At 44.5% G+C, this 14439-nt stretch overlaps 1 protein-coding gene across 1 annotated transcript; it reads right to left on the minus strand.

The window, feature by feature from the left end:
• Positions 1 to 4326: 4326 nt before the first annotated feature.
• Positions 4327 to 4737, minus strand: LOC138467385 (zinc finger protein 614-like). The gene has a single exon (XM_069607340.1). It carries the CDS (start codon positions 4735 to 4737, stop codon positions 4327 to 4329), a length of 411 nt encoding a protein of 136 aa, XP_069463441.1.
• Positions 4738 to 14439: the final 9702 nt, after the last annotated feature.

Consider the following 14439-nt stretch of genomic DNA (forward strand, 5'->3'; position numbering starts at 1 on the left):
AGAACTTGATATCAGCGATATTACTTTCCAATGTGTTGAAATCTCCGCAACGTCACAGGCCGAAACAACGTTGACGCAGGATGACAGTCTAATGAAAGAGAGCAAATACATTGTATTTGACAGTTGTTTGATGGAAATTATAAGTATGCTGAAATGTGTGCATTCCGTTAGAGGGAAAGTACGTGGGAAGCCATTGGTTAATGTGACTCGTCAAATAAAAGGCAGTAACGTCAAAATAAATGCCGCCTGTAGATTAAATCATAGGTTCTCATGGTCTGCACAAACGATGCTGGGGAAAATGCCAGCAGCCAATCTACTGTGTGCAGCTGCATCACTTTTTAGTGGCTCCAGTTTTAGAATGTTAGAGGCTTTCTTTCAGTTTGTGAGACTCCATTTCATTTCTAAATCGCTGTACTACATATACCAACGTGATTATCTGTTTCTGGCCATTAGTGATGCTTGGAAAATTGAACAATTGTCTCTAGTAAGTACATTCGAAGGGAAACGTTTCAGGCTAGCCGGCGATGGACAGTGCGACAGCCCTGGATTTTCTGCCAAGTACTGCACCTACCACTTACAGGACATGGATAGTAAGAAAATTGTGAGTTTGGTGGTCGTGCAGGTAACACAATGTACATCCTCAGTGGCCATGGAGAAACTAGGATTTATAAAATCAGTGGACATGGCCCTTTGTCCCCAGGGGAGGCACGGAAGAAGAAGTGGTAGATTCCATCTTCACCGACACACAAAGCCATTGAGAAGATTGTTTTCGACAAAACTCTATCAAGAGATTTGAGAGGACTGACAGAATTCTGTCACACAGGAGATTTGGAGGTGTTCCACAATATGTGCCTAAAGTACAGGCCAAAGCGCTTGCATTTTAGCTTTCGGGCATGAAACATCGCACTCTACTAGCTGTCTTGGCCCATAACAGCAATGTCGGACGCGAACAATCTAGGACTAGGGGTAAAGTAAGGATGCCTCGCTACACTAAGCTGTTTTCAAAACGAAGTAAGCAATCAGTGATCAAATCAGTCTATGATGAAATGCAGTTCGACTTTGTGAAAGGCCTTATTGTTGCTGTGTTAGAGAAGCACAGATATGGAATTTCGGACGTTTCTGTGTGATCCATTGCCACCGAACATTGCAACTGTGCCATGCCCACCCGAAGCACAGCTGGTTGTGAAGTACAAATCCCGGTTTAAATAATTGCAATACGATTGTCTTTTTGTAAATAAATGTTATTGTACAGTGTACCTGTAACCCTAACCCCTACCTTCACCATCATGGGTGGCGAACAAGCTGAGTGTCATCTTTGAATTCTCTCTATTCACCTCATATATGTGTATGTATATATTTTTCTCATGTCTCATCTCATGTAAATGTAAATGCTGCGCACTGTTGCGCACTGTTAACGGAGGGGAGGCTTGCATATTGCAAATAATAAAACAAACAAACAAACAATAAATCTCACTTTTAACTCAACTCCTGTGGTACTTTATACTTTCCCTGACCTTCCGCCAAAAATTAAATGTCTCCATTTGGGCTGCAAAGCTCGCAGACAACGGGGACAAAATTGGGGGCCTTAGAATGCGCCAAGCGGGCCGTGGCATTTGGGAGAGAAGCCAGTTCGCATTTGCACATTGAGGCACACTACATAGAGGGATTCTAAACTTCAAGTTCTCACAGATGCCTTTACTACGTGATGTTGCAAATAAAGAATGCGAAGGACAGCGGCTTTGATTTTCAGCTCGCGCCCAGAAGAGGCCCACAAGTCGCACTGGAAGTATAAGGGTCTATTATTTTTTTACCTTGAGACAGGGACCATGCCGAAAGAATTACATTTGAAGTGGGTGCGCAATAACGTAACAGACGATAAGGCAGAAAATTCAGAAACTAGACCCAGTTTCATTTTAGTTCAGTATACGAAAAATCGTTGTCAAGAGCACGGTCCATTTTACAGACTGCATTACGAAGAAACACAATGGAAATTTCAAATATAATGTGAGTAAATCTTTAGACCCTTTTATACCGGAATGAAGATTTAATGAATGGATGCATGAATAAATGAATGAATGAAGAGCTAGGAAAAGCAAGGAAAACGTGTTCGTAGTGGGCACATGGGCATGCAGGTCCACTGGTCTCACCAATCTCGGTCCTTGGCCCAGCCACTTTTCCCTGCACTGCCTACCTGCACTACGGGACTGTCTCTGTATCCTTGAGCCCCTTCTCCCAGTATTTAACTTGCACTTGCCACCAGCTGGCCCTATTATTTATCTTGTATTCGACTAACCATGTAAAGCACTTTTACCCCCTACCCCCTTCCCCATGCGCGATCAGAAAGACACCTGGCCTAGTAGGATCGTTGTCTGTCTGCCCTTGTTCCCCACCTGCCTCGTCGCGCCTTGAAACACTTGTGTATAGGCGCGTTACTAATGCCATATCATATATCATATCATTCCACACGCATGTAGACTAACTGTCGTTTATCATTGTGTGTTGGCCTCGATTTATTTCGTTACTTTTCGCATTGATTTTAGAGCCGAACATACTCCATTGAACTATCCTTGCAAGCAAATAGTTTCTGATCGGCTGTAATAAATAAAATGAGTAATATTAATGAAGATCGGCTGGCGAGACTAATTATAATTTTTTTTTTTCATAACAGGTATTTGCTCCTCTTCTGCTACTGTCATCGGTTTGAGACACCGGCAGACGGTTTCTTCGTGAGACACCTGCAGCTTCGTGTGAACAACTGGAGCACACTGACAATTTTATGGGATGATCGCCAAGGGCCCACATGTCCTTACGCTGTACTAGTGGCTAGAAGCAACATATCAACCTTTACGATGGACTAGTGCCTAGTTGATGGAACAGCCTTGCGGTTCACAGTGCTTCCAAAGTGCTTCTTTTAACGAAAAGCAACACCCTGCGTACCATTGCGGATACAGAAAAAAGAAAATAAATGGCTTTCGGAGTTCATATGGCAATTGCTGAATATTCTCTAAACATTTAATGTCAAATAAATGTACTTTACAAAATGTACAGTGTTGCTGTTTGATTTTAAAGTACAGTTTCATATTCCGAATTGTGGCGCGCTGTGTTGTGAGATGGTCTGTGTTGGTTTCCGGGTTCTGTGTGAAGTCGCGTGCAAGACGACTGGGCGCGTTTGCCTACGCGCACAGTAACGTCACGGAGAGAGGCGGGGAATATGAATGTTTGGATAATGTCAGGCTCAGGGGCGGGGGAATTGATTTAGTGCCGCAGAAGCAGGTCAGCCAGGGCGATGCGGCAAGTGATAGGATTATCACAAAATGGCGGCTCCCTGGTGCCTGTTTTCGCATGCGTTTAATGGACGAAAACTCGGGTAAGGTCCATAGGAAAGTTTTCTAAAATCGAGCCACTTAGGCTTAAAAAAACATGGCCGACCCATAGGGACAATAAACATTTTTACTGGACCATGCCTTTAAGCAGGACTCCAGACAGCATGTTGAAGTTGCAATATTTCGCTCCAAACGTGGAAGATAGGAGCATACAAATACATTTTCTAATACATGAAAACTAAAATATGCATTTTTACCTTAAAAGTTCCTCTTCTGATCCGTTTTCCCTAGCAGAGCACTACTGGTACCGCTAATCAGAACATATCCACCAAACTCTGTGGGTGAAAGCAGGGGGCAGTCTATGTACCGATATGCCTTTTTTCACTAGGACTATTGTTACTTTTTTCAGTAACATATGTCTGTTTTTTAGTGTGTAATGGGGCAAGTGTGCTTCATAAATGCAGACATGGGATTACAAGTGCCTTTCTTTTTAGTAAAGGCTTCCTGGTTTCAACAGCAGATGGACATAAAAACATATGAATAACTTACAAAACAAAAGCGAGGCAAATAAGTACAGATGGATCTTCAGAAAGCAATTGGAATCTAGATGGGCTGTGGTAACGTAGAGTCTCAGAGAGGGCATTTAAGGTAAGAGCTGCACCGTTAGATATAAATAAGCCTTCTGAGGTCGATGTAAATGGTACAGGGAGGGCAACAGTAATGAAAGCTGGCATCCAAAACGGGGTCCCATGGCCTTACTTCTTCTGCATTCAATTCACCATGCATTCACTTCTTTACATTTCCATCTTCATACCTTTACTACTTCTTTCACGTTGCCAAACATTCACGTCATCATTACAGTTAGACCTCCTTTATCTCCCCATCTTTGCTAACCCTTATGCTTCTACCTAACCCCTCCTTGACCCCCAGACCCATCCTAACCGTGCAACATCTCACCTGTATGTGTTCTCTGGTGCTAAATAAGGTACCCATTCTTGCTGAATCATGTCCCACATTCAGTGCGCTGATGTGGTTTCACACCTGTATGTTTTCTCTGGCAGTAAGTAAGGTGCCCCTTGCTAATGAATCCTTTTCCACATTCAGTGCACAGATGAGGTTTCTCACCTGTATGTGTTCTCTGGTGGTAAGTAAGGTTATGCTTGTTAATGAACCCTTTCCCACATTCAGTGCACAGATGAGGTTTCTCACTTGTATGTGTTCTCTGGTGGTAAATAAGGGCCCCCTTCTGACTGAATCCTTTCCCACATTCAGTGCACTGATATGGTTTCTCACATGTATGTGTTCTATGGTGGTAAATAAGGTTCTGCTTGTTAATAAACCCTTTCCCACATGCAGTGCACAGATGAGGTTTCTCACCTGTACGTGTTCTCTGGTGGGGCGTAACACCTTTCATGCTGTATGTGTTTTTGAATTTAAGGCTCAAATCAAGTCTCATCTGAAGATCTACTCTAGTGACAAACCAGACTTGTTCCAATTGAAGAGTCTAGTATCAGTGCAGGGATCATTCTGTGTATATTCAAAGGTGATTTACTAAATCCGTTAAATAAACTACCTTTGTATGCAGGCTTCAGATGAAATGTCACATGGGTTCTATCATGAATAACAGGCTAAACAAAAGGCTTTTTTGCAGGAAATAATGCACTTTGTTTGTATGATCATTTGACTGAAAATCTTCAGGTATTCAGTAGGTTTCTCCAATCCCAGTTCCTCATTACTTTGAAAAGCCAAGTAGCTCCTAGTCTTGTATCCTTGTAGAGGTGTAGATAGTGCACATTCTCTCAATGAAGCTTTGCACTGTATTAATCCATCAGAGAAATTAACAATTGCTTCGGTGCATTTCTCTAGCACATCAATCACCTATAGAATTAAAAGCAGATGCACATAATTAATACAAATTCAAGGTCTCAGGTATAACATTTAAAAGGCTGACTGGCTCTCAGTACTAGCGATGTGGGCCAATTAATTGCTTTTGTATAGTAAATCGTATGACTTTGACACCCCACCTATTACGGACAAGTATCTCTATGGGTGGTATAGAACAACTGCTCCAATGATTAACAAAATAATACAACAATGAGAGCTGATGTGACAGGAATCTAATATTTTTTTTTAAAGATTGTGTTTTACCTGCATTTATTCTGTAAGGTGTAAGGGAGGAAGGGTCATTCTGTTCTGACTCCCCTACATTCCCTATAGGATGAGAGTTAAGCTCATGCAGTTGCTGAACACTCCTCCTGTCTGAATCTCTAACAATTGAAGTACGGAAGTCATTGCATGATACATAATAGACTCCATTTTGTACTTCCCCAGTCTCCATTTTGTATGGCCACACAATGATTTCTAAAAAGAATTCTCTCCCATCTCCCAGTGCCGCACACCGTAAGCCCAGCCACCGCCCGCCTGCCCTCCCCTGTCTGCGTTGCAACAGTCCTGTTCTCACAGAAACACAGGCGCGAATTGTTGTAAACTCCAACATTGTAATTCCTCTCTTCCTCGGAGATCACTGCCTTGCCCTGTGAGTGACTGTGCTGAAGCCTGGCTCGTGAAAACCATTCATCTCCACAAATATGCCCCAGCTCCTTCTAACCCCCACCTTTAGGAGTTACTGCTTGTGTAACCTTCGCACCGCTGCACCCCTTTCATGTAACAGTTGGTGCAACCCTTCCCCATGGCCCACCCGAAATTGGCCCTATATAACTAATCCTGTTTGATCATATATTTTCCTTGTTCAAACACCCACCAGTCCCCTCATGTGAGATCCTTCAGATCCTTATTATATGGGCTATGAGTACACGTTTCTTCTGACCGCTGTATTAAAGCGCAGGAATAAGGCGAATCCTTATGTTTTTATGTCAGGTGCCCCCATGGTAATCCTTTGTTTTTATGTCAGATGTCCCCCTGGTAATCCTTCGTTTTTATCCGGGTGTCCCCCCGGTATCCCTTGTTTTTCTCTCGGGTGTCCCCCCGGTACCCTTGTTTTTCTCTCGGATATCCCCCCGGTGTCCCTTGTTTTTCTCTCGGGTGTCCCCTCGGTATCCACTCTTTATCTCTTATGCTTGAGTCATTACCCCCTATATACATACAGTCTTCTCTACTTCTGACTATTTAATTTTTTCTCCGCCACCCACCGTTACCTTTCCCTTACTGGCTCTAATGCCTACACGACATTTGCCAAAGTAACGAGTTTGTTGTTTCACTCACCGATCGCATCTTTTCCTCTCTGGAACTTTGGGATCACCGCCCCTTCCTCTTCCAGCCTTTTAAGTTTTTTTTGTCCGATTGGCTGCCCGTGGGAATGAGAAGGGTTATGCTTGGAAAGGCTGGTTCCTTCAGACCCACTGCAGATTTTTTGTGGACTTACTCTATCATTGTCCACGGGGAGCTTCTCAGTCTACTCAGCCTGAATGACGAAAGGACTCGTGATATTGCCGAAGGCCCGGAGTTACTTTGTGCCGTCGGTCTAAGGTGCCTTAGTATTATATAATCAATAACTAATGGCCAAAACCATCCTCACGCTACTAAGTGTTCAGGAGGAGAGGAATTCACTGACGGGCCCATAGGTCAGCGCTCACCCTCTAGAACTTGTAAAACAAGATAGCTGCACCATGTGGGGACAGGGGGTGCAGGATTCACTTACTCCAACACGACTCAATAATGAGGACTAGTACATCAAACAGAGAAACAAATGGAAATCAGCAGCATTGCGATTACCTGTCTCGCTCCGACTTCCTTGAACTACAGTTGAACAGCAATTTTGATAGGCAATATTCGTCATAATTGACGTCTTACTCTACAAAAACCCGACATGCAATAGGAAAGGTAACTTAAGTATAGGTGCTATATCTGTATCTGACAACAGAGCATGCGGATTGGATAACTCTTATCGGGTGGGCGTCTACACCCATCCCACCACACCACACGTGATTTACGTTACTACAAGTACAACGTCTTATTGGTTCTATTATCTATAGGACCTCCAGATAACTTGGTCCATTGTGATTGGGCAGGTTACACCCCTAGACATAAATCCCCATTTTAATTAGCAGCATGCAGAATGGACACCCATGTGCCTGGTGTCCCAAGTTTCACCCAGCCTCCCTTCCATCAATCAGTATCTTAGGGCTATGTGTCAATTAGTTGGCTGGGTATGGCCTCGAAACTGTAGCCTCTTATCAGGAAAAGTTATGGCATCCTCGGGTCCTGGATGACATCAGGCGGTGGTACTTCTTCGCGCCTGGCTAGTCACGTGTTAGTTCACCATGAATCTGCTTCAGTTTCCAGCTTTTAGTGCATTTAATTCTGTCTCAGCCTCGCCACCTGCATGGGCCCCCCTTATCTTGACCTTCATGAGGCAGGCTGGTATGCTCTGAAGTTTGAGTCTTGTTGGCTGACGCTCTCCTCCCTTTCTGTGGTTGACCTTGATTTCCTAGGCATGAGCCGCTCTTTGTTGAGTTTCGATTCCACTCCTTCTCTTGCCTTTGGCTGGGTTACGAAACTTGGCCTGTCAGGCCTCTGGCAGCCTGGGTACATTTCTGCTTTTACAAAATGGAGTCGCAATTGTATAATGTGCCTTATTGAGGTAGCTATATGGTTGGCGCTTGCCGCTCTACTCTTCTACTAAGCATTACAAGCAGTATTGATTTTTTAGCATCTTGCGTTTCAAGCCTATTTACACACATTAGCTGGTTTGATTCTTCAATCTTGTCCCGTAGCAACATTTCCTCATGTTTTAACATCGTCTCATCTGTGTCCATTACATTTATTTTCGTAGTTACTCGCACTGGCGTGCTATCTTCGATAGCTGCTTTTGTTAATGCACAAGTCTGCTCAGGCCTTTGAGTCATTTCCACTGGCCTTCCATTAGGGCTCTTTGCGTCTTTTCATGGACCGTCTGTATGTACTCTTCGTTTTCTGTCAGCGGCTGGAACGGCTGTCTGATAGGGTACCATGCTGCCCAGGGTTGTCTGGTTATGGGTGGTTCAACAGGTATGGATCTTCTGATGTGTACTGGGCAGAGTCCCAGTGCAGCTCTTTGTTGGTTCATTTGCTCCTCATACGTCACATACCTTGGTGAGTACGCTCCTGGTACATCAAAATGGGGGGAAGGGGTGCAGGCCATGTCTGGGACCTCCGCTACACTCCCCCCTCTGGTCGGTTCATCGACTACTTCTGCAACCTCTTTTCCATTTATTTCTTTTGATTCTTCGGTGTCATGTTCATCGGCTTCAGGGTTTGTACATGATGGTGTGAATGTGTGAGCCTTTGGAGTCCATATTTGTATCACTCCTTTCATACTCCCTGCTGTTTTCACATGTTCGTCTTTGTTCCATGTCATTAGCTGGCATTGTCCATTACGGCTGCAGTAGATCCATTTTCCTTCATACCTTCTCTGTTTCTTAGGGTATGTGAACCTTGTTGCTTCTGGTGCAAATTTGCTGGCCTTCACAAAGTCTCTTATTTCTTCATCAGTCAGGTCTCTGGGCTTCCACCCTGGCTCGACATCAACCATTATTGTCATCCCTATGGCTTTCTTCGCAGTTTTCTGGCAATGTTTAATGATTATCTCTTGATAACACAGAATCCTAGCAATACCATTGCTAGTAGAGCTCCCCTAAACTTGAATATATCTTCTATCCATTGTGGGACCCACGAGAATAGGTCTCCAAACCAGCTGTCATCGTCCACGTCATCACTTTCATCGATCATCTGGTTTTTCAGGTTTGTCAACATGCTTATGGCCTCTGTTAGGGTTCCGTTTTCTTCATCGTGTGATGGTGCAAATGTGCAACATGATTCTCCGATTTTTGCACAAACACCTCCATCCATTGCAGTGATCATGTCAAGCATATATCTACTTTGGAGGTTCATCAGTCTGATTGCTCTCAGCTCTTCTTTGATCGCATTGAATCCTTTTATTGTGGTATTGATGGTCTGCAATAACTCCCATCTGGTTATCTGCAACCATTTAGCATTCACTCCAACTTAGATGTGGGGCAGGAGTAATGTTGTGAATACTGTTGAGGTGAGGCTGAACAGCCTGTGTTCCTACAGGATTGCATGTAATGCCTCTTCTGATTTGGGAGAAAAGTAATTTTCCCTCTTCATCCTGGATACCAGTTCCACAGATCTCCTTCTTCTTAGATGAGCATCTGCTTTCGGGAAACTGTCCAACTTCAGGTCATTCTTAGGGATCACTAGCGCGGGAATGTGGACGTTCACTAGTGTGCATATGCCTCCCCAGTTTTTCGGCAGCCTTATGTATGCCTTGGATCCACACGCCCAGTAATGGTTCATAATAACTGCGGTTCCTTGTGTCATTCCTGGAGTTTCAAAAATGTGTCCGCAGTTTTGATTCTCTCCTATCTTCCTTGTGCCATTGGTTCTGAAGCATAGTTTCGGGCTCTCCAGTGGCACTATCTGCAGGGGTCCACCTCTATCTTCGACCCATGTTAGTAACTTTACTAGCTTTGGCCATAGGGGTTTGCACAGTTTTTGAGAGTTTTCTATTGCTTCTTTTCAGGCTCCTGTCAGGCTCCAAGGACCATCCAAGCTCGGCAGATCACTACTCCTTCTTCCCATCCATTTGGGGAAACCACTGTTCCCAGGATCTGCATTTGGCCTCTGTTCTTCCAGATTTGTGCCTCTTCTGCAGTTTTTCCGTGAATGTTCAGTCTCGGGTCTGTCACCCATCGTGTCCCTGATCCTTTGACATCTGGATTCTCGTATCGGATCCCGCGATTCCTGGTGTGCGCCCTGTTTCTTGTTCTAATGTCCTGGACATAGCCATCTTCATCTGGGTAGTTGTTTTTGGGGGCCCATATCAGTGAAGCGTCTCTTCCCATAAATTGTCCTCTGGTGTTGCACATTGCTACGTGTGACATACAGTGTGCTGTAGGGACATCAATTTCTACAGCCACGAAGATCTTGGATTTTCCCATGCTGTATGGTAGGAGAGCACAGACGAAGCATTCTCCTTCCGACTGCCTTCGTCATACTTCCTTCATGTGCTGGTACCATATGTTGTTTCCGAGATGAGCTGTGCTGTCCAGGTAATCATTAAGTTCATTGTTAGCTTCGTGCGGGTTTCTCTTGATTCTCAGCGTTCTTCTGTAGTTTGCTATTGCTATGTCTCTAAATGCGTCTGTGCTGCTTTTCCTCTCTGTGTGTCTTGGTGGAGCAGGGTCCTTTTTCTGCATTGCTGTGGTAGGGAAAAGGTTTTTCGTTTCTCTTCCTCTCCTCTTGTAGTTTTTCATTGTGGTTCTCTGGCCGCCATTGGCTCACCATCCCCTCAATGTGTGGCTGAGTCATAGATCTGGTGCTTGTTTGCAGTCCTCAAACTGACGTTATAGTCTCTGCAGTTCTATGTTCCAGCTCCTTGTGCAGTTTCTTTGCTCTGATTATGAGTGGGAATAATTAATCTATCAGCGTTTTTGTTTTCTCTGTGAGTTCCTTTGTGGTTACTTCTATTCTTTCGAGAGATTTTGCTATGCCCTCTCTCTTGGGTTTCTCATTTGACTTCTCTTGGTAACTTTCACTATTTTCTGGAACTGATTGTTCGGCAGGTTGTCTCCCTTTCTCTGCCACCTTCGTTGGAGGCCCTGTAGCCATTGACACTTGCCCTTGTCTGTGTGCATCCTGTGTGTGGGTGCGTGCAGTGGTCAGTGCAGCATTTTCATTCATTCTGTGCTGACCCGGTCTCCAGCTTTTCTCTTTATTTGTGACCTCAAATGTGTTAAATTACTGCTAATTACATTTAATTTTAGTTTGTTACTTTTATCATCAGGTTTTCTTGGGACTGGAATGACTATATAGGGTCTGGGTGCTTTCGTAGGCCCCAGACGTTCATTATCTGGTGGGTGCACTGAGATTGGTACACTTCATGCACCAATAAAGAAAGCAGTTCTGATTGTTAATGACAGTAAAACAATAATAATAACTATACATATACACATAATCGTTCGGAATGACAATTTGCAGCATTTTCTTCCAGGGAAGCGGGGCGCCCTTCTGTTGGGGGTAAAACCAAGTTACTGTTCTGGGCCCCCATTTCGAATGAGTTCATTGTCAGTTATTTATTCCTTCTCTTGCTCTGGTCTCATAGTTCGAGAGTTTATTACTATTAAGTGACGAGTGCCTTCCAAATGTCCGCCCTCAGGTGAGTGACGACGGTAGTCTCTGGGTACCCAGTACAGTTCCTGTGCTAGACTATGGAAAAGGGTTAGGCTAACAACTTTGGTACATCACATCCATTATGCATCTCTATAATAGGTAAGGTCCCAGTGCACTCCTCGAATTTGCTTTGGTCCTGAGGACAGGTTGGAACTTGCTGAATGCGAAGGAATGAAGAGATGGAACTGGTAAAAATCACACAAAAATAAAAATGTTGTAAAAATAAAAATAAAAGCGAACATGAAAAGATAAAAATAAGGAAAAATATGAAAAAGTAAACGAAAAATAAGATGGTTTAGTTCTTGACTCTGCTCTCTTCGATCTGTCCATGGCAGAAAGCTGAAGACTTGTGCCTTTATCTCTTCGATCTGTCCACGGCGGAAAGTCTCACTGAAACCTCCTTAGGTATTCTCGCTGGAAGTTGGATAGCTCCACCTGGAGCATTATGCCGTGGAGAAGTGTGCCCATGTGCGGGGTGTTGGCTGGAAGGAAGGTGATGACGTCAACATCTGCAGGCCTTCCTACCATTTCTGGATAATCTGTGACTAATCTAAACAGGACGTTCTGTGCCAGCCGGTTGTCCTCAGGTGATAGGGACATTTGCCCTGTTTGGCTGTGTCCTGTTCACAAGCTTTTCTTTTGATTTGCATAGTCTTTGCACCTTCCCATTGCGTGGATTACCACCAAATGATTTAGTTTAGTCCACAGCTGGCTCAGTTGAGCTAGGTTTCTTGGATCTCTGATATAAGTGCGTGTATCAGTTGTTCTCCCGACGAGTCCTGGGCATTTCTCGATTATTTGGAAGAACAAATTAAACGTGAGTTCATCAATGTCTATTGGCGGTGGAAGCATTTGTGTCCTTATTCCCCGTACTCTGGCACCTTCGCAAAGGCCTCCGCGAGGACAGTCAGTAGTTGCCGTATTATCTTCTTGTTAGCAGGATTCTGAATGAAATCTGGGATACTGGTGTCTCTTCCTACAAGTGATGGATATGTCTCTAATACAAGCCGGAAACAGGAAAGCAAATCCCTTGTGATATTCCTGCTGGGAGATACCATAAGTTCTGTGAACAAAGTCTCGATACTGATTGCTTCAGGATACTGTGTTTCACTCTCAGGCAATCTCTTATTTGCAGTCTATCAGAGTCTTGATTCTTTGTATTATTTGGGCATGACGTGCTTTCAAAGTTTGTTTTATCAACATTGTCGTGGCTTTGGAAGTGCTTCTTTTTACTCTGCAACTGTGGTGCACAGTGTGTTCGTATTACTGTTGTTTTGTCATCTTTCACTTGGTTTGAGGAAATGTTTTGTTCAAAAGCCTCGATTTACTGGCCGTTGTTTTGTTGCTCATGCGTCCTTCTTCCTCGCCATGGATCTTGTCTGCACATGCTGAAGTTCTTCCCCGTTGTCTATGGTTTGTTTGCTGTTGAATGCAGCTCGAGGGCTCTCTCCTACATAAGGTTTAATGTAATTTATGAAGATTCATGCCCTTCTGCCCTGGAGCTTGACGGCGGAGGGGGTGAAGTCCTCTACGACGAAAGGGCCATTAAATCTTGGCTCGTCCCACCTCTTCCTGGTAAAGTTCTTCACGAGCACGTTGTCACCAGGGAAGATGAGGGCGCATGTAGACCTTGTGCAGGGTCAGCTTCACCACTTCCTGATGTGTTTTGTGCTGCACTGTCCCCTTTTCGCCGTCACTGCAGTTGGCCTGAAATGACAGAGGCGCTGGATGTCATACAGTTAAGGTACTCCTGCATCTCTGTTCCCAGAACCTCTCTAGTTGGCTGGGCATCACATCTAGCTCTATCCCGGGGAGTAAGAGGGGTCCTCATCCTTCTGCCTGTAACTATCTTGTGCAGAGTAAGATGATGGTCGGAGCCGGGTTGGTTACGAAGTGCATACAATGCCAGTGGTAGACAGTGCAGCCATCCCTTTCTTAATGTGAGCTTCAACTTGGCTATCCTCTCCTTTAACCGGCCATTGAGCCGCTCACATATCCCATTCCCCTCTGGGTGATACGCCGACGAGAACTTGTGCTTTATACCAAGCAACAAGCTGATCTGTTCGAACACTGCATTAACAAAGTGAGCCCCGTTATCTGATCTCATTACTTTGCACACACCCCATCTAGGGAACACTTCCCTCACTAGGAATTTGGCAGCACAGGTAGCGTCTGGGTGTGTACAGGGACTTTTTTCTATCCATCTAGAGAATGGACACACCACCACAATGAAATACCTGTACCCATTGCACACTTGAATCATCATTGTAATGTACGCGTCTGGCAGCAACGTCTGACACGAAATCTGTCCCCTTGGTGTGGGCAGGACATTTCACGGCCGCTATGCCCACTGGGAGCTGTAGTGCTTTTATCAACCTGTCCATTAAAGCTGTGTGTTGCACTGGCGTGCCGTCTGTTCGGAGGTAGCCCCTCCTTTTCCAGCGCGCTAGACCTGCATGTACTGTGGACGTCACATAGGCTGAGTCACTTACACAGTTACTTCCTGGTCTGCATGATTCTCAATGGTGAGTAATAGCGCCAGCAGTTCTGCAGCTTGCGCAGAATAGTGAGAGGGTATTCACACAATGACGAGTACTTGGAACTCTCCATTCGCTAGATGTTTTACCACGGCCACACATGTATATCTTTGTCCGTCTTCTTGATCGATTCTTGAAGAACCATCAATGAACACGATTTCACCACCTGCCAGGGCATTTTCCTTTACCCTGGGGATTTCATCATAGAATTCCTCATAATTTGCGCAGTCATGTATAGGTTCTCCTTCTGCGACTGGCTCAGCTATGAATGTAGCAGGGTTCACAGTTTTACATCAAACTATTTTGATCGATGGGTTGGAGATAATCACCTCATAGGCAGATGCTCTCTGTGATGTCAGCGTGCCCTTTGGCTTCTCTAGTATGGTGAA

Source organism: Ambystoma mexicanum, chromosome 4q (genome assembly GCF_040938575.1).
Source record: "Ambystoma mexicanum isolate Mex_15411 chromosome 4q, UKY_AmexF1_1, whole genome shotgun sequence".
Lineage (NCBI taxonomy): Eukaryota > Metazoa > Chordata > Amphibia > Caudata > Ambystomatidae > Ambystoma > Ambystoma mexicanum.